General features: G+C 43.7%; 1 protein-coding gene across 4 annotated transcripts in view; it reads left to right on the forward strand.

Annotated features, from left to right (window-relative positions):
• The window catches only part of tpk1 (thiamin pyrophosphokinase 1), a 103,065-nt gene that overhangs the window by 34,363 nt on the left and 49,863 nt on the right, over positions 1–18,839 (forward strand). For all 4 annotated transcript variants that reach the window (XM_029696688.1, XM_029696705.1, XM_029696679.1 and 1 more), the window contains one exon: positions 15,009–15,104. In XM_029696688.1, the coding sequence (XP_029552548.1) occupies positions 15,009–15,104 (96 nt within the window). The remainder of the gene's footprint in view (positions 1–15,008; positions 15,105–18,839) is intronic.

Consider the following 18,839-nt stretch of genomic DNA (forward strand, 5'->3'; position numbering starts at 1 on the left):
TAATCAGACATAGGAAATACATCAGGTAAATAGGGTTCTGAGGTGTCTCCTTCAGGGGTCAGTAATGGCATGGCAAGAATTGTCTGAACGGCTTTTCTGCACAATTTCTTAACACAAGTTACAATAAGCATTATTGTAAAAAAGATAACTAAGTCGTAAATCTACCAATTAAATATTGTGGCTCCCGTAACACCAAATAATGACTTAACCCATCCAAACGAATTCCAATCACCACTGAGCTCTTTCAGATGTTCCACTACAATAGTCAAGTTACCCTCACCCTAGGGTATGAATGTACAGTGATGGCCACCTATCATTTGGCACACTCATATGCAAACATTCTGTCATTGTATGTACTTAGCCTTCGGCTACAAATACATTTTGCACAATTAATCATTCTATTTAATACATAACACGTTAGTCACTACTGCTAGTCCACTTACATAGTTATAAACATAATAAAACATGCTGAATTCAATTGTACTGTATCATCCGAAAAGCCATATGTATTGATGTGCTTTAACATTAGAATTCTAATAACATGGTCAAATAAAACTCCTACTATCAATGTTATTCAACACAAATTTAGTGCTCCACGTTGAGTCTATCACTCAACTTCAAGACCCTCAACTTAGTACACACTAATACAGTTAGAATATACATTTACAAATGGGATCATATATAGACAGTTTGTACTACTTTTTACCAGTATTAAGTTTTTTAGCATTACAGCCTCCATTTATCCCTGTCTTACACCGTTGTGAGTGGCATGTTAATGACAGATCCGTATCTCAGTGCATTCTTAGTCTAAATAACTATACATTTAGCAGTGTGTAAACCTCCTCAATCAACCTGATACCCCAAAATAACAATTTTAGACAATTCTAAATCAATTACGGACACAGTTGAGGAATCAGTGATATTTGATCCTAGGCTTCTATTAAAAAGTTGTTTGAGACGTGGTTTCCTACGTCTCCCTTAACATAAAAACCGTGATCTCTATTAACCACAATTGATCTAACCGAGGCCATACACCGCTATGTACCATTTTCCTGTCCCGCTGCTTTCAAGAGGATTTGTTACTGCTCTTTTGAAAAAAAGATGCTAAGGCTTGCATCGCAGCATCCCCCCCAAATGCAGCTGGCTCAGTAGTCTCCATTACCACTCTACTCATTATTTAACCTTGTACCTTGTATAACTAAATATTGCATCATTAGAGTGCTAAAAAAAATCACTAATAACATATTACGTTTTCATTGTAGTCTACCCTAACAATATTACTCTATATTTTTAATACCAACCTCTGCTGGATATTCTTTTTCTGCTTCACACTTATTAACCTCTATGGGCTAGGTGGGACGCTTGCCCACCTACTCAACAGCCAGTGTAATCCCGTGGCGCGATATTCAAATACCTTAGAAATGCTATTACTTCAATTTCTCAAACATATGACTATTTTACACCATTTTAAAGACAAGACTCTCGTTAATCTAACCACACTGTCCGATTTCAAAAAGGCTTTACAACGAAAGCAAAACATTAGATTATGTCAGCAGAGTACCCAGCCAGAAATAATCAGACACCCATTTTTCAAGCTAGCATATAATGTCACATAAACCCAAACCACAGCTAAATGCAGAACTAACCTTTGATGATCTTCATCAGATGACAATCCTAGGACATTATGTTATACAATACATGCATGTTTTGATCAATCAAGTTCATATTTATATCAAAAACCAGCTTTTTACATTAGCATGTGACTAGCATGTGACTAGCATTCCCACCGAACACTTCCGGTGAATTTACTAAATTACTCACGATAAACGTTCACAAAAAACATAACAATTATTTTAAGAATTATAGATACAGAACTCCTTTATGCACTCGCTATGTCCGATTTTAAAATAGCTTTTCTGTGAAAGCACATTTTGCAATATTCTGAGTAGATAGCCCGGCCATCACAGGCTAGCTATTTTGACACCCACCAAGTGTGGTACTCACCAAACTCCGATTTACTATTAGAAAAGTTTGATTACCTTTGCTGTTCTTCGTCAGAATGCACTCCCAGGACTTCTACTTCAATAACAAATGTTGGTTTGGTTCCAAATAATCCATAGTTATATCCAAATAGCGGCGTTTTGGTCGTGCGTTCAAGACACTATCCGAAGGGTAGAGAAGGGTGACGCGCCTGACGCGTTTCGTGACAAAAAAATTCAAAATATTCCATTACCGTACTTCGAAGCATGTCAACCGCTGTTTAAAATCAATTTTTATGCAATTTTTCTCGTAAAAAAGCGATAATATTCCGACCGGGAGTCATTGTTTTCGTTCAAAGAGAGAGAAAGTAAACATGGTGTCGGCTCGTGCACGCGCCTCCAGTCTCATTGTCCTCAGATCGACCACTTACCAAAGGCGCTAATGTTTTTCAGCCATGGCCTGCAAAGCCACCATTCATCGTTCTGGCGCCTTCTGAGAGCCTATGGGAGCATTAGAAAATGTCACGTTATGCCAGAGATCCCCTGTTTTGGTTAGAGATGATCAAGAAGGCCAAGAAATAGTCAGAGAGAGCGCTTCCTGTTTGGAATCTTCTCAGGTTTTGGCCTGCCAAATGAGTTCTGTTATACTCACAGACACCATTCAAACAGTTTTAGAAACTTTAGGGTGTTTTCTATCCAAATCAAACAATTATATGCATATTCTAGTTACTGGGCAGGAGTAGTAACCAGATTAAATCGGGTACGTTTTTTATCCGGCCGTGCAAATACTGCCCCCTATCCCCAACAGGTTTTAAACCTTTATTATTATAAGATGAACCTCTATGGGATTGGCGGGACGATTGAGCTAAGGGAGGCTAATGTGATTAGCATGAGGTTGTAAGTAACAAAACAAAAATCTCAGGACATAGACATATCTGATATGGGCAGAAAGCTTAAATTCTTGTTAATCTAACTGCACTGTCTAATTTACAGTAGCTATTACAGTGAAAAAATACCATGCTATTGTTTGAGGAGAGTGCATAATTATGAACTTGAAAATGTATTAATAAACCAATTAGGCTCATTTGGGCAGTCTTGATATAATTTTTTTAACTGGTATACAATGGTTCATTGGATCAGTCTAAAACGTTGCGTCTTGGCTGGAATAATACATTATGGCCTTTCTCTTGCATTTCAAAGATGGTACAAAACCCCCCCCGCAAAAAAAATTGTTTTTCCCCTTTGTGTTTTCTTTTACCAGATCTAATGTGTTTTATTCTCCTACATTAATTTCACAGTTCCACAAACTTCAAAGTGTTTCCTTTGAAATGGTATAAAAAATATGCATATCCTTGCTTCAGGTCCTGAGCTACAGGCAGTTAGATTTGCCATTTTAGGCAAACCTTTGAGGAAAAAAAAATGCCTAAAGGAAAAGATACATTTCGATGGGAGTTAAAATAGTTCACAATACTTGAGCCTCTTTCTGCCCACAACTTCAATTCAGTCAGTAACATAGACCCAATGCTATTGAAATGACCAGTAAATCCTGCAAATAACCCTATTATAATGGTTTATGGTCTTAACATCTGGCACATAATAATGACACAATTACCAGAATTTTTTTTTAAATTTCATCCAAGTGTTTGTTTAGCAGTCATAGAGTTGAATCGACATTGATTGATTTGGAAACAGATCTGGCAAGGTCAATAAAAGCCAATAATATTTTCATTGTAGACATTCCCTTACGACATAATGAAATTCCTTCATTACGTCACATTTACTCCTCAATGATTTTTTTATTTGATGGAATCCCTTATTTGGTTTCTTACGTCATTACAAGTTATGTCTACGTTCAGTGTTAATTCTCCCGAACTCTTACTGCGGAAAAAAACGAATTTTCAAGCGGTATGGGCTATTTTATTTAAATGTATTAACGGGACCGAGAAAATCCCATAAGCGTTTATAGTTTCATTGGTTAGGGTAATTTAGCAAATATTGCCCCTACACTCACTTTTCGAATGACCGATCGCCCCACACACTACGCTTCGGTATTTTTCTGCTACCCCTGCAATATCCATGCTGATAACAGGTTTCAAACCTGCCATCCAAGCAGACATTCTATCAATATCAAATCAAATCTAACCACATTTTATTGGTCACAAACACAAACGCAGATGTTAATGTGAGTGTAGTGAAATGCTTGTGCTTCTAGTTCCGATAGTGCAGTAATATCTAACAAGTAATCTAACAAATTCACAACGACTACCTTATACACATAAGTGTAAAGGGACAAATAAGAATATGTACAGTTGAAGTCGGAAGTTTACATGCACTTAGGTTGGAGTCATTAAAACTCATTTTTCAACCACTCCACACATTTCTTGTTAACAAACTATAGTTTTGGCAAGTCAATTAGGACATCTACTTTGTGCATGACACAAGTAATTATTCCAACAGTTGTTTACAGACAGATTATTTCACTTATAATTCACTGTATCACAATTCCAATGGGTCAGAAGTTTACATACACTAAGTTGACCGTGCCATTAAAGAGCTTGCAAAATTCCAGAAAATTATGTCATGACTTTAGAAGCTCCTGATAGGCTAATTGACATCATTTGAGTCAATTGGAGGTGTACCTGTGGATGTATTTCAAGGCCTACTTTCAAACTCAGTGCCTCCTTGCTTGACATCATGGGAAAATCAAAAGAAATCAGCCAAGACCTCAGAAAAACAATTGTAGACCTCCACAAGTCTGGTTCATCCTTGGGAGCATTTTCCAAATGCCTGAAGGTACCACATTCATCTGTACAAACAATAGTACGCAAGTATAAACACCATGGGACCACACAGCCATCATACCGCTCAGGAAGGAGACGCGTTCTGTCTCCTAGAGATGAACGTACTTTGGTGCAAAAAGTGCAAATCAATCCCAGAACAACAGCAAAGGACCTTGTGAAGATGCTGGAGGAAACAGATACAAAAGTATCTATAGCCACAGTAAAGCGAGTCCTATATTGACATAACCTGAAAGGCCGCTCAGCAAGGAAGAAGCCACTGCTCCAAAACCGCCATAAAAAGTCAGACTACGGTTTGTCTCTGCACATGGGGACAAAGATCATACTTTTTGGAAAAATGTCCTCTGGTCTGATGAAACAAAAATAGAACTGGTTGGCCATAATGACCATCGTTATGTTTGGAGGAAAACGGGGGAGGCTTGCAAGCCGAAGAACTACCGTGAAGCACGGGGGTGGCAGCATCATGTCGTGGGGGTGCTTTGCAGGAGGGACTGGTGCACTTCACAAAATCAATGGCATCATGTGGAAGGTAAATTATGTGGACATATTGAAGCAACATCTCAAGACATCAGTCAGGAAGTTATAGATTGGTCGCAAATGGGTCTTCCAAATGGACAATGACCCCAAGCATACTTCCAAAGTTGTGGCAAAATGTCTTAAGGACAAAAGTTAAGGTTTTGGAGTGGCCATCACAACGCCCTGACCTCAAACCCATAGAACATTTGTGGGCAGAACTGAAAAAGCGTGTGCGAGCAAGGAGGCCTACAAACCTGACTCACTTACACCAGCTCTGTCAGGAGGACAATGTTTTTGGGGGAAGCTTGTGGAAGGCTACCCGAAACGTTTGACCCAAGTTAAACAATTGAAAGGCAATGCTACCAAATACTAATTGAGTGTATGTAAACTTCTGACCCCCTGGGAATGTGATGAAAGAAATAAAAGCTGAAATAAATCATTCTCTCAACTATTATTATGACATTTCACGTTCTTAAAATAAAGTGGTAATCCTAACTGACCTAAAACAGGGAATTTTTACTTGGATTAAATGTCAGGAATTGAGTTTAAATGTATTTGGCTAAGGTGTATGTACATTTCCGACTTCACCTGTACACATAAATATACTGCTCAAAAAAATAAAGGGAACACTTAAACAACACAATGTAACTCCAAGTCAATCACACTTCTGTGAAATCAAACTGCCCACTTAGGAAGCAACACTGATTGACAATAAATTTCACATGCTGTTGTGCAAATGGAATAAATAACAGGTGGAAATTATAGGCAATTAGCAAGACACCCCCAATAAAGGAATGGTTCTGCAGGTGGTGACCACAGACCACTTCTCAGTTCCTATGCTTCCTGGCTGATGTTTTGGTCACTTTTGAATGCTGGCGGTGCTTTCACTCTAGTGGTAGCATGAGACGGAGTCTACAACCCACACAAGTGGCTCAGGTAGTGCAGCTCATCCAGGATGGCACATCAATGCGAGCTGTGGCAAGAGGGTTTGCTGTGTCTGTCAGCGTAGTGTCCAGAGCATGGAGGCGCTACCAGGAGACAGGCCAGTACATCAGGAGACGTGGAGGAGGCCGTAGGAGGGCAAAAACCCAGCAGCAGGACCGCTACCTCCGCCTTTGTGCAAGGAGGAGCACTGCCAGAGCCCTGCAAAATGACCTCCAGCAGGCCACAAATGTGCATGTGTCTGCTCAAACCGTCAGAAACAGACTCCATGAGGGTGGTATGAGGGCCCGACGTCCACAGGTGGGGGTTGTGCTTACAGCCCAACACCGTGCAGGACGTTTGGCATTTGCCAGAGAACACCAAGATTGGCAAATTTGCCACTGGCGCCCTGTGCTCTTCACAGATGAAAGCAGGTTCACACTGAGCACATGTGACAGTCTGGAGACGCCATGGAGAACGTTCTGCTGCCTGCAACATCCTCCAGCATGACCGGTTTGGCGGTGGGTCAGTCATGGTGTGGGGTGACATTTCTTTGGGGTCCGCACAGCCCTCCATGTGCTCGCCAGAGGTAGCCTGACTGCCATTAGGTACTGAGATCAGATCCTCAGACCCCTTGTGAGACCATATGCTGGTGCGTTTGGTCCTGGGTTCCTCCTAATGCAAGACAATGCTAGACCTAATGTGGCTGGAGTGTGTCAGCAGTTCCTGCAAGAGGAAGGCATTGATGCTATGGACTGGCCCGCCCGTTCCCCAGACCTGAATCCAATTGAGCACATCTGGGACATCATGTCTCGCTCCATCCACCAACGCCACGTTGCACCACAGACTGTCCAGGAGTTGGCGGATGCTTTAGTCCAGGTCTGGGAGGAGACCCCTCAGGAGACCATCCGCCACCTCATCAGGAGCATGCCCAGGCATTGTAGGGAGGTCATACAGGCACGTGGAGGCCACACACACTACTGAGCCTCATTTTGACTTAAGGACATTACATCAAAGTTGGATCAGCCTGTAGTGTGGTTTTCCACTTTTGAGTGTGACTCCAAATCCAGACCTCTATGGGTTGATAAATTGGATTTCCATTAATTATTTTTGTGTGATTTTGTTGTCAGCACATTTAACTATGTAAAGAAAAAAGTATTTAATAAGATTATTTCATTCATTCAGATCTAGGATGTGTTATTTTAGTGTTCCCTTTATTTTTTTGAGCAGTGTATATAGATGAGCCATGGCCATGCGGCATAGGCAAGATGCAGTAGATGGTATAGAATGCAGTATATACATATGAGATGAGTAATGTAGGATATGTAGACATTATTAAATTGGCATTATTTAAAGTGCTACCTTTTATTAAATCCATTTATTAAATTGGCAAGAGATTTGAGTCTGAATGTTGGCAGCAGCCAATCGATGTTAGTGATGACTGTTTAACAGTCTGATGGCCTTGATATGTAAGATGTTTTTCAGTCTCTCGGTCCCAGCTTTGATGCATCTGTACTGACCTCGTCTTCTGGATGATAGCAGGGTGAACAGGCAGTGGCTCGGGTGGTTGTTGTCCTTGATGATCTTTTTACCCTTCCTATGACATTGGATGCTGTAGGTGTCCTGGAGGGCAGGTGCGTTGTGCAGACCACACTACCCTCTGGAGATCATTGCGGTTGTGCGTGGAGCAGTTGCCGTACCAGGCGGGGATACAGCCCGACAGGATGCTCTCGATTGTACATCTGTAAAATGTACTCACATACCCAAGCTGTGTTCAAATACCCTTACTAAATATACTATATACTACATGTTTAATGAGTATATACTTCATACTATGTACTATTAGTTCATTTCAGTATACTGTAACCTTTTTAGTTGAGCTTTGCATGTCTACCGGAAGTTGATGCTTTTGCTATGCATGCTCTTGCTAGCTTGTTAGCATAGCAAATTACTAGTTAGACATTTTACAATCTAACTGAAGTATATTCCCATTCATATTTTTTTATGTTTTTAAGTTCACCTGAGTGATTTGGAACACTTAAGTGGTAAGCCATTACTTCCTGTTTCACTGGGTTATAAATATGAGGTGACACACAGGCCAAGTTCCCATAGTCATCCATCACTATGGGAAAGTTCAGAGAATACAGTAATGATGTGCGACAAAGGTTGTTTAGCTGCACAAATCAGGAAATGGCTATAAGAAAATAGCTCAAAGGTTGAAAATGTCCACTATCAGGACAAAAATTAAGAAGTTTAAAGCAACTGGAGATGTTAACATTTGGCCTGGAAGAAGACTATTGACCCCACGCACAGTGAGGAGGATGGTTCGAGTGGCCAAAAAATGTCCAAGAATCACAGCTGGAGAATTGCAGACGTTAGTTGGGTCATGGGGTCAGAAAATCTCCAAAACTATGATCAGATGCCGCCTACATAACACTAGTTATTTGGGAGGGTTGCCATAAAAAACCTTTGCTGTCATCAACAACAAACTCAAGCGCCTACAATTTGCCAAACTTTCAATGGGACCGGGTTCTATGGTCAGATAAGACCAAAATAGAGCTTTTTGGAAACAAACACCAGAGGTGGGTTTGGCGTAGACAGAAAGATAGCCATGCAGAAAAGTACCTCATCCCCACTGTATTTGTATTTGTTATGGATCCCATTAGCTGCTGCCAAAGCAGCTACTCTTCCTGGGGTCCAGCAAAATTAAGCCAGTTTGTGAAGTATGGTGGTGGATCTTTGATGTTCTGGGGCTGTTTTTCTTCCAAAGGCCCTGGACAACTTGTTAGGATACATGGTATCATGGATTCCATCAAGTACCCGCAGATATTAAATCAAAACCTGACTGCCTCTGCTAGGAAGCATAAACTGGGCTGTGGTTGGATCTTCCAGCAAGACAATGATCCAAAGCACACCTCAAAATCTACACAAAAATGGTTCACTGACCACAGAATCAAGGTTTTTCCATGGCCAGTCCCCTGACCTAAACCCCATAGAAAACCTGTAGGATGAGCTGAAGAGGAGAGTCCACAAGTATGGACCTCGGAATCTGAAGGATCTGGAGAGATTCTGTATGGAGGAATGGTCTCAGATCCCAATTATTTCCACAGCTCATTTTGCTCATATTTACCAAGGGTGCCAATATTAGTGGAGGGCACTGTATATGCCAATTTAACAATTTTCTAAGGTAGTGATACCCAATTCGATAGTACCTCAGGATCTTATTCTTGAATCGCTTTCATCAGGACTCTGTCCTGGTATCCAATTTGTAAGTCGCTCTGGATAAGAGCGTCTGCTAAATGACGTAAATGTAAATGTATAACACGCGTTACCTGTTCCTAGAACAGGACTTTCTAAAAGTTAACTTTCCCCAATTGGAGGTTGTTTTTAAGAAAATCAGTCTCACCCTTAAAACCTGTTGAGGACAGACGTTCCGCTAGCGGAACGCCTAGCCAACATCCAATGGAACAGTGTGGCGCGAAATACAAAAACTTCAAAAATCCAATAATTTCAATTTTTCAAACATACGATGATTTTACACCATTTTAAAGATACACTTCTCCTTAATCCAACCACATTGTCCGATTTCAAAAAGGCTTTACAGCGACAGCAAAACATTAGATTATGTTAGGAGAGTACATAGACCAAAATAACCACACAGCCATTTTCCAAGCAAGCATATATGTCAATAAAACCCAAAACACAGCTAAATGAAGCACTAACCTTTGATGATCTTCATCAAATGACACTCCTAGGACATTATGTTACACAATACATGTATGTTTTGTTCAAGTTCATATTTATATCCAAAAACAGCTTTTCACATTGGTTGGTGATTTTCAGAAAATGTATTCCCACCAAAAACATCCGGTGAATTTACAAAAATACTCATCATAAACGTTGACAAACTACATAACATTTATTTTAAGAATTATAGATACAGAACTCCTTTATGCAACCGCTGTGTCAGATTTTAAAATAGCTTTACGGAGGAAGCACATTTTTCAATATTCTGAGTACATAGCTCGTGATCACGGCGAGTTATTCAGACACCCGCCAAGTTCGGGGCAACCTAAACTCAGAATTAGTATTAGAAATATTGTATTACCTTTGCTGATCAGAATGCACTCCCAGGACTGCTACTTCCACAAGAAATGTTGTTTTTGTTCCAAATAATCCATAGTTATGTCCAAATACCTCCGTTTTGTTCGTGCGTTCAGGTCACTATCCAAAGGGTAACGCGCGAGCGCAATTCGAGACACAAAAAGTCAAAATGTTCCATTACCGTACTTAGAAGCATGTCAATCGCTGTTTAAAATAAATTTTTATGGTATTTTTAACGTAAAATTGCGATAATATACCAACCGGACAATAGCGTATTCATTCAAGGAGAAAAATAAAAAACAGTGTGCGCGCATATCCAATCCCTTTGTCCAAAATGACGGATCCACTCACTGACACTCCCGGCAGGTCCGAGGTGGGTCCCTCTCTGCTCCGTTTTAGTTGGAATGTGTGGTACCCTGAGCCACGTCTAACGGAGCCCCTGCCACAATTTAACCTCGGTCCCCTGGGAACAATCAGCAAGCGTAGTTAGCATCCCACCGCTGTCAAAAATTTGTCGTGAAATATCTAATCAAAGGGAAGAGAGACTGCAGATTCTTTCAAACAACACTTTATCATAAGATTTATAAAAATGGAGAATCAACTACCCCCTCAAAAGTGCATAGTTGAAAAGCTCAACAAACAGTGCCGGATCAATGCTTTTATAGAGAAAATACATACAAGCCCTTTCTGTATACGTGGCAGTCAGCAGATAGTGTGTAAAAGGTAATTAGTTGTCTGTGCAGACTTAAGCTAGCACAAGGTTGATAGCCCGAGGGCTCAACCGTCTAACTGCGTTCACAACAACAAACACTATATCGTACTCCTTTCTGCAAGGTTCCATACATGTGACTTTCTGTAGATAGTAAACCCACAGGATGTCACATGCTGTGGTTGCACCCAAACGTCTCTTAGCTGTAAGCCCAGTCTTATGACTAAGTCACAACAAGACAAGTTTGTATCAGGTTAGAAAAACACTAGCATTTAACAAAAGTTAATATAACTATTCTTTAAGCAGTAAAACACGGGATAGCATGTCTAATTATGTAATGTTCCACGACAAGGTCCGTATGTAGCCAAAAGTAGCTGCTGCTCATGTTGGTATCTGTACTGATGATGCAAATACCATGACAGGGAGACATAGTGGAGTGGTAACGCGAGTGCAAGCAGTTGCTCCCGACACAACTTGGGTGCACTGCAGCATTCACCGAGAGGCTCTTCCTGCCAAAGGAATGCCTGACAGCTTGAAAGCCGTTTTGGACACTACAGTGAAAATGGTTAACTTTGTCAATGCAAGGCCCCTGAACTCTCGTGTATTTTCTGCACTATGCAATAATATGGGCAGCGACCATGTAACGCTTTTACAACATACAGAAGTGCGCTGGTTATCAAGGGAAAAAGTATTGACACGTTATTTTTATTGAGAGACGAGCTTCAAGTTTTTTTTACTGACCATAATTTTCACTTGTCTGACCGCTTGCATGATGATGAGTTTCTCACACGACTGGCCTATCTGGGTGATGTTTTTTCTCGCCTGAATGATCTGAATCTAGGATTACAGCGACTCTCCGCAACTATATTCATTGTGCAGGACAATATTGAGGCTATGATTAAGAAGTTGGAGCTCTTCTCTGTCTGCATTAACAAGGACAACACACAGGTCTTTCCATCATTGTATGATTTTTTGTGTGCAATTGAACTCAAGCTTATAGACAACGTCAAATGTGATATAGTGAAGCACCTGAGTGAGTTGGGTGCGCAATTACGCAGGTACTTTCCCGAAACGGATGACACAAACAACTGGATTCGTTATCCCTTTCATGCACTGCCTTCAGTCCAATTACCGATATCTGAACAAGAGAGCCTCATCGAAATTGCATCAAGCGGTTCTGTGAAAATTGAATTTAATCAGAAGGCACTGCCAGATTTCTGGATTGGGCTGCGCTCAGAGTATCCTGACTTGGCAAATCGCTCTGTTAAGACACTGATGCCCTTTGCAACCACGTACCTATGTGAGACTGGATTCTCGGCCCTAACTAGCATGAAAACTAAATACAGGCACAGACTGTGTGTGGAAAAGGATTTAAGACTGAGACGCTCTCCAATACAACCCAACATTGCAGAGTTATGTGCATCCTTTCAAGCACACCCTTCTCATTAACCTGTGGTGAGTTATTCACAATTTTCGATGAACAAATAAGGTTTTATATGTAAGATGGTTAAATAAAGAGCAAAATTATTGATTATTATTATATTATTATTGGTGCCCTGGTCCTATAAGGGCTCTTTGTCACTTTCCACGAGCCGTGTTGGTAGAAAAACTCACAGTAATTATTTTGTTTAATAAATGTATCGTGTAGTGTGTAGTGTGTGTGTGTGTGTCAGGCTTACAATGATGGCAAAAAACAACATTTGAGAGTGCGCTGACCCTGGTGCTAAAGGGGGTACGCAGCTGGAGGTTGGATGTTTGAAAGGGTACAGCTGGAGGTTGGATGTTTGAAGGGGTACAGCTGGAGGTTGGATGTTTGAAGGGGTACAGCTGGAGGTTGGATGTTTGAAGGGGTACGGGACTATAAAAAGTTTGGGAACCACTGTTATAGAGAATAGGGTTGGATTTATTCTAATATTACTCAGAGAGAACCTCAAGCTATGGTAATGTTATAGAGAATAGGGTTGGATTTATTCTAATATTACTCAGAGAGAACCTCAAGCTATGGTAATGTTATAGAGAATAGGGTTGGATTTATTCTAATGTTACTCAGAGAATCTCAAGCTATGGTAATGTTATAGAGAATAGGGTTGGATTTATTCTAATGTTACTCAGAGAAAACCTCAAGCTATGGTAATGTTAGAGAATAGGGTTGGATTTATTCTAATGTTACTCAGAGAATCTCAAGCTATGGTAATGTTAGAGAATAGGGTTGGATTTATTCTAATATTACTCAGAGAATCTCAAACTATGGTAATGTTATAGAGAATAGTGCAAGACATCTAGGGACTTTAAGGTGTTTCAGGAGATGTGCATAACTCTACATAAATGAAAGAGAGACAGAGGGGAAGGAGGGAGAGAGGGATAAAAGTATTCATCAGGGGATGGAGGGGGCATAAAACGGAGCGGGGCAGTGAAAGAGTGTGTGAGCTGACATGAATAGAACAAAGGCTGTGTGATTCCTGTTGCGAGCAGGAACTCACCTGGAACTAACTACCGTTTAGGGGCATTCACTGGAACGTTGTGTGTGGGGGTACGCTGAGTTGGAGAGAGCTCAGAGACTTATTTACAGAATAAAGAAGAGGGATTTCTGCTCTTTTTGTCTCTCTGTATCTGTCTGTCTCACCTCCCCCGCACCCTCCTCTCTCTCCCCCGCCCCCTCCTCTCTCTCCCGCCCCCCTCCTTTCTCTCCCCCGCCCCCCTCCTCTCTCTCTTCCTCGCCCCTCCTTTCTCTCTCTCCCTCGCCCCCTCCTCTCTCTCTCCCTCGCCCCCCTCCTCTCTCTCTTCCTCGCCCCTCCTCTCTCTCTCTCCCTCGCCCCCTCCTCTCTCTCTCCTTCGCCCCCCTCCTCTCTCTCTCCCTCGCCCTCCTGCTCTCTCTCTCCCTCGCCCCCTCCTCTCTCTCTCTCCCTCGCCCCCTCCTCTCTCTCTCTCCCCCGCCCCCTCCTCTCTCTCTCCCTCGCCCCCTCCTCTCTCTCCCTCGCCCCCCTCCTCTCTCTCTCCCTCGCCCCCCTCCTCTCTCTCCCTCGCCCCCCCCTCTCTCTCTCCCTCGCCCCCTCCTCTCTCTCCCCCGCCCCCTCCTCTCTCTCCCCCACACCCCTCCTCTCTCTCTCCCGCCCCCTCCTTTCTCTCCCCCACCCCCATCCTCTCTTTCTCCCTCGCCCCTCCTCTCTCTCTCTCCCTCGCCCCCTCCTCTCTCTCTCCCTCGCCCCCCTCCTCTCTCTCTCCCTCGCCCCCCTCCTCTCTCTCGCCCTCGCCCCCTCCTCTCTCTCTCTCCCTCGCCCCATCCTCTCTCTCTCCCCCGCCCCCTCCTCTCTCTCTCCCCCACCCCCCTCCTCTCTCTCTCCCTCGCCCTCCTCCTCTCTCTCTCCCTCGCCCCCCTCCTCTCTCTCCCTCGCTCCCCCCTCTTTCTCCCTCGCCCCCCCCTCTCTCTCCCCCGCCCCCTCCTCTCTCTCTCCCTCGCCCCCTCCTCTCTCTCCCCCGCCCCCCTCCTGTCTCTCTCCCTCGCCCCCCTCCTCTCTCTCTCTCCCTCGCCCCCCTCCTCTCTCTCTCCCTCTAGAAGTGTCAGTTGATTGAGATCGCTGATCAGGAGCTGACTGACTTCACTAAATGTCTCTCCCTCGCCCCCTCCTCGCTCTCCCCCGCCCCCTCCTCTCTCTCTCCCTCGCCCCCCTCCTCTCTCTCCCCCGCCCCCTCCTCTCTCTCTCCCTCGCCCCCCTCCTCTCTGTCTCCCTCGCCCCCCTCCTCTCTCTCCCTCGCCCCCCTCCTCTCTCTCTCTCCCTCGCCCCCCTCCTCTCACTCCCTCGCCCCCTCCTCTCTCTCTCCCTCGCCCCCCTCCTCTCTCTCTCCCTCTAGAAGTGTCAGTTGATTGAGACAGCTGATCAGGAGCTGACTGACTTCACTAAATGTCTCTCCCTCGCCCCCCTCCTCTCTCTCCCCCGCCTCCCTCCTCTCTCCCTCGCCCCCCTCCTTTCTCTCTCCCTCTAGAAGTGTCGGTTGATAGAGACAGCTGATCAGGAGCTGACTGACTTCACTAAATGTCTGGCCATCATGATGGAGGAGATCAAGAGACAACAGCTTCAGGTAATCCTCCTCTTCCTTCCCTCTGTCCTGCCCCTCTTCCTCCCCCTCTTTCCTCCCCCACCTTCCTCCCCTCCGTCCTCCTCTCCGTTCTCTCCTCTGTCCTCCGCTCTGTCCTCCCCTCTGACCTCCCCTCCGTCCTCCCCTCTGCCCTCCCCCTCTGCCCTCCCCTCTGCCCTCCCCCTCTGTCCTCCCCTCTGTCCTCCCCTCTGCCCTCCCCCTCTGTCCTCCCCTCTGTCTTCCCCCTCTGCCCTCCCCTCTGCCCTCCCCCTCTGTCTTCCCACTCTGCCTCTTGCTCACCTGTCAGAGAGGGTGTGTGTGTGTTTGTCTCTCAACTGTCAGAGAGGATGTGTGTTTATCTGGGTGTTATTCACCTTAAGACCCTCACTGCACACATGGACCCTTCATTCTTATTGCAGACGTTTACATACACACACACCTGATTACAGTGAGGGAAAAAAGTATTTGATCCCCTGCTGATTTTGTACGTTTGCCCACTGACAAAGAAATGATCAGTCTATAATTTTAATGGTAGGTTTATTTGAACAGTGAGAGACAGAATAACAACAACAAATCCAGAAAAACGCATGTCAAAAATGTTATAAATTGATTTGCATTTTAATGAGGGAAATAAGTATTTGACCCCTCTGCAAAACATGACTTAGTACTTGGTGGCAAAACCCTTGTTGGCAATCACAGAGGTCAGACGTTTCTTGTAGTTGGCCACCAGGTTTGTACACATCTCAGGAGGGATTTTGTCCCACTCCTCTTTGCAGATCTTCTCCAAGTCATTAAGGTTTCGAGGCTGACGTTTGGCAACTCGAACCTTCAGCTCCCTCCACAGATTTTCTATGGGATTAAGGTCTGGAGACTGGCTAGGCCACTCCAGGACCTTAATGTGCTTCTTCTTGAGCCACTCCTTTGTTGCCTTGGCCGTGTGTTTTGGGTCATTGTCATGCTGGAATACCCATCCACGACCCATTTTCAATGCCCTGGCTGAGGGAAGGAGGTTCTCACCCAAGATTTGACGGTACATGGCCCCGTCCATCGTCCCTTTGATGCGGTGAAGTTGTCCTGTCCCCTTAGCAGAAAAACACCCCCAAAGCATAATGTTTCCACCTCCATGTTTGACGGTGGAGATGGTGTTCTTGGGGTCATAGGCAGCATTCCTCCTCCTCCGAACACGGCGAGTTGAGTTGATGCCAAAGAGCTCCATTTTGGTCTCATCTGACCACAACACATTCACCCAGTTGTCCTCTGTATCATTCAGATGTTCATTGGCAAACTTCAGACGGGCATGTATATGTGCTTTCTTGAGCAGGGGGACCTTGCGGGCGTTGCAGGATTTCAGTCCTTCACGGCGTAGTGTGTTACCAATTGTTTTCTTGGTGACTATGGTCCCAGCTGCCTTGAGATCATTGACAAGATCCTCCCATGTAGTTCTGGGCTGATTCCTCACCGTTCTCATGATCATTGCAACTCCACGAGGTGAGATGTTGCATGGAGCCCCAGGCTGAGGGAGATTGACAGTTCTTTTGTGTTTCTTCCATTTGCGAATAATCGCACCAACTGTTGTCACCTTCTCACCAAGCTGCTTGGCGATGGTCTTGTAGCCCATTCCAGCCTTGTGTAGGTCTACAATCTTGTCCCTGACATCCTTGGAGAGCTCTTTGGTCTTGGCCATGGTGGAGAGTTTGGAATCTGATTGATTGATTGCTTCTGTGGACAGGTGTCTTTTATACAGGTAACAAACTGAGATTAGGAGCACTCCCTTTAAAAGTGTGCTCCTAATCTCAGCTCGTTACCTGTATAAAAGACACCTGGGAGCCAGAAATCTTTCTGATTGAGAGGGGGTCAAATACTTATTCCCTCATTAAAATGCAAATCAATTTATAACATTTTTGACATGCGTTTTTCTGGATTTGTTGTTGTTATTCTGTCTCTCACTGTTCAAATAAACCTACCATTAAAATTATAGACTGATCATTTCTTTGTCAGTGGGCAAACGTACAAAATCAGCAGGGGATCAAATACTTTTTTCCCTCACTGTAACTGTCAATCAGTGAACCAGTGTCCTCAAACAGTCTGTCTAGTCAATCAGTGAGACAGATTTAGACTCTGAGCTTTGTGCTAAAACAACCATTTGAGCCTTTTGTTTGTTCTTTTGAGTAATGTCTAACCTCCATATCCCTAAAGTATACACATAACCTGTAGCAGTGTTGAAAGTATGACTACAATGAAATAGACAGACAGTGTATAGTCATTGCCAAAAGTTTTGAGAATGACACAAATATTAATTTCCTCAAAGTTTGCTGCTTCAGTGTCTTTAGATATTTTTGTCAGATGTTAACTATGGAATACTGAAGTATAATTACAAGCATTTCATAAGTGTCAAAGGCTTTTATTGACAATTACATGAAGTTGATGCAAAGAGTCAATATTTGAAGTGTTGACCCTTCTTTTTTAAGATCTCTGCAATCCGCCCTGGCATGTTGTCAATTAACTTCTGGGCCACATCCTGACTGATGGCAGCCCATTCTTGCATAATCAATGCTTGGAGTTTGTCAGAATTTGTGAGTTTTTGTTTGTCCACCCGCCCCTTGAGGATTGACCACAAGTTCTCAATGGGATTAAGGTCTGGAGAGTTTCCTGGCCATGGACCCAAAATATCGATGTTTTGTTCCCCGAGCCACTTAGTTATCACTTTTGCCTCATGGCAAGGTGCTCCATCGTGCTGGAAAAGGCATTGTTTGTCACCAAACTGTTCCTGGATGGTTGGGAGAAGTTGCTCTCGGAGGATGTGTTCGTACCATTCTTTATTCATGGCTGTGTTCTTAGGCAAAATTGTGAGTGAGCCCACTCCCTTGGCTGAGAAGCAACCCCACACATGAATGGTCTCAGGATACTTTACTGTTGTCATGACACAGGACTGATGGTAGCGCTCACCTTGACTTCTCTGCACAAGCTTTGTTCCGGATGCCCCAAACAATCAGAAAAGGGATTCATCAGAGAAAATGACTTTACCCCAGTCCTCAGCAGTCCAATCCCTGTACCTTTTGCAGAATATCAGTCTGTCCCTGATGTTTTTCCTGGAGAGAAGTGGCTTCTTTGTTGCCCTTCTTGACACCAGGCCATCCTCCAAAAGTCTTCGCCTCACTGTGCATGCAGATGCACTCACACCTGCCTGCTGCCATTCCTGAGCAAGCTCTGTACTGGTGGTGCCCCGATCCCACAGCTTAATCAACTTTAGGAGACGGTCCTGGCGCTTGCGGGACTTTCTTGGGCGCCCTGAAGCCTTCTTCACAACAATTGAACCGCTCTCGTTGAAGTTCTTGATGTTCCGATAAATGGTTGATTTATGTGCAATCTTACTGGCAGCAATATCCTTGCCTGTGAAGCCCTTTTTGTGCAAAGCAATGATGACGGCACGTGTTTCCTTGCAGGTAACCATGGCTGACAGAGGAAGAACAATGATTCCAAGCACCACCCTCCTTTTGAAGCTTCCACTCTGTTATTCGAACTCAATCAGCATGACAGGGTGATCTCCAGCCTTGTCCTCATCAACACTCACACCTGTGTTAACGAGAGAATCACTGACATAATGTCAGCTGGTTCTTTTGTGGCAGGGCTAAAATGCTGTGGAAAAGTTTTTGGGGGATTCAGTTCATTTGCATGGCAAAGAGGGACTTTGCAATTAATTGCAATTCATCTGATCACTCTTCATAATATTCTGGAGTA

Source organism: Salmo trutta, chromosome 2 (genome assembly GCF_901001165.1).
Source record: "Salmo trutta chromosome 2, fSalTru1.1, whole genome shotgun sequence".
NCBI classification, from domain to species: Eukaryota; Metazoa; Chordata; class Actinopteri; order Salmoniformes; family Salmonidae; genus Salmo; species Salmo trutta.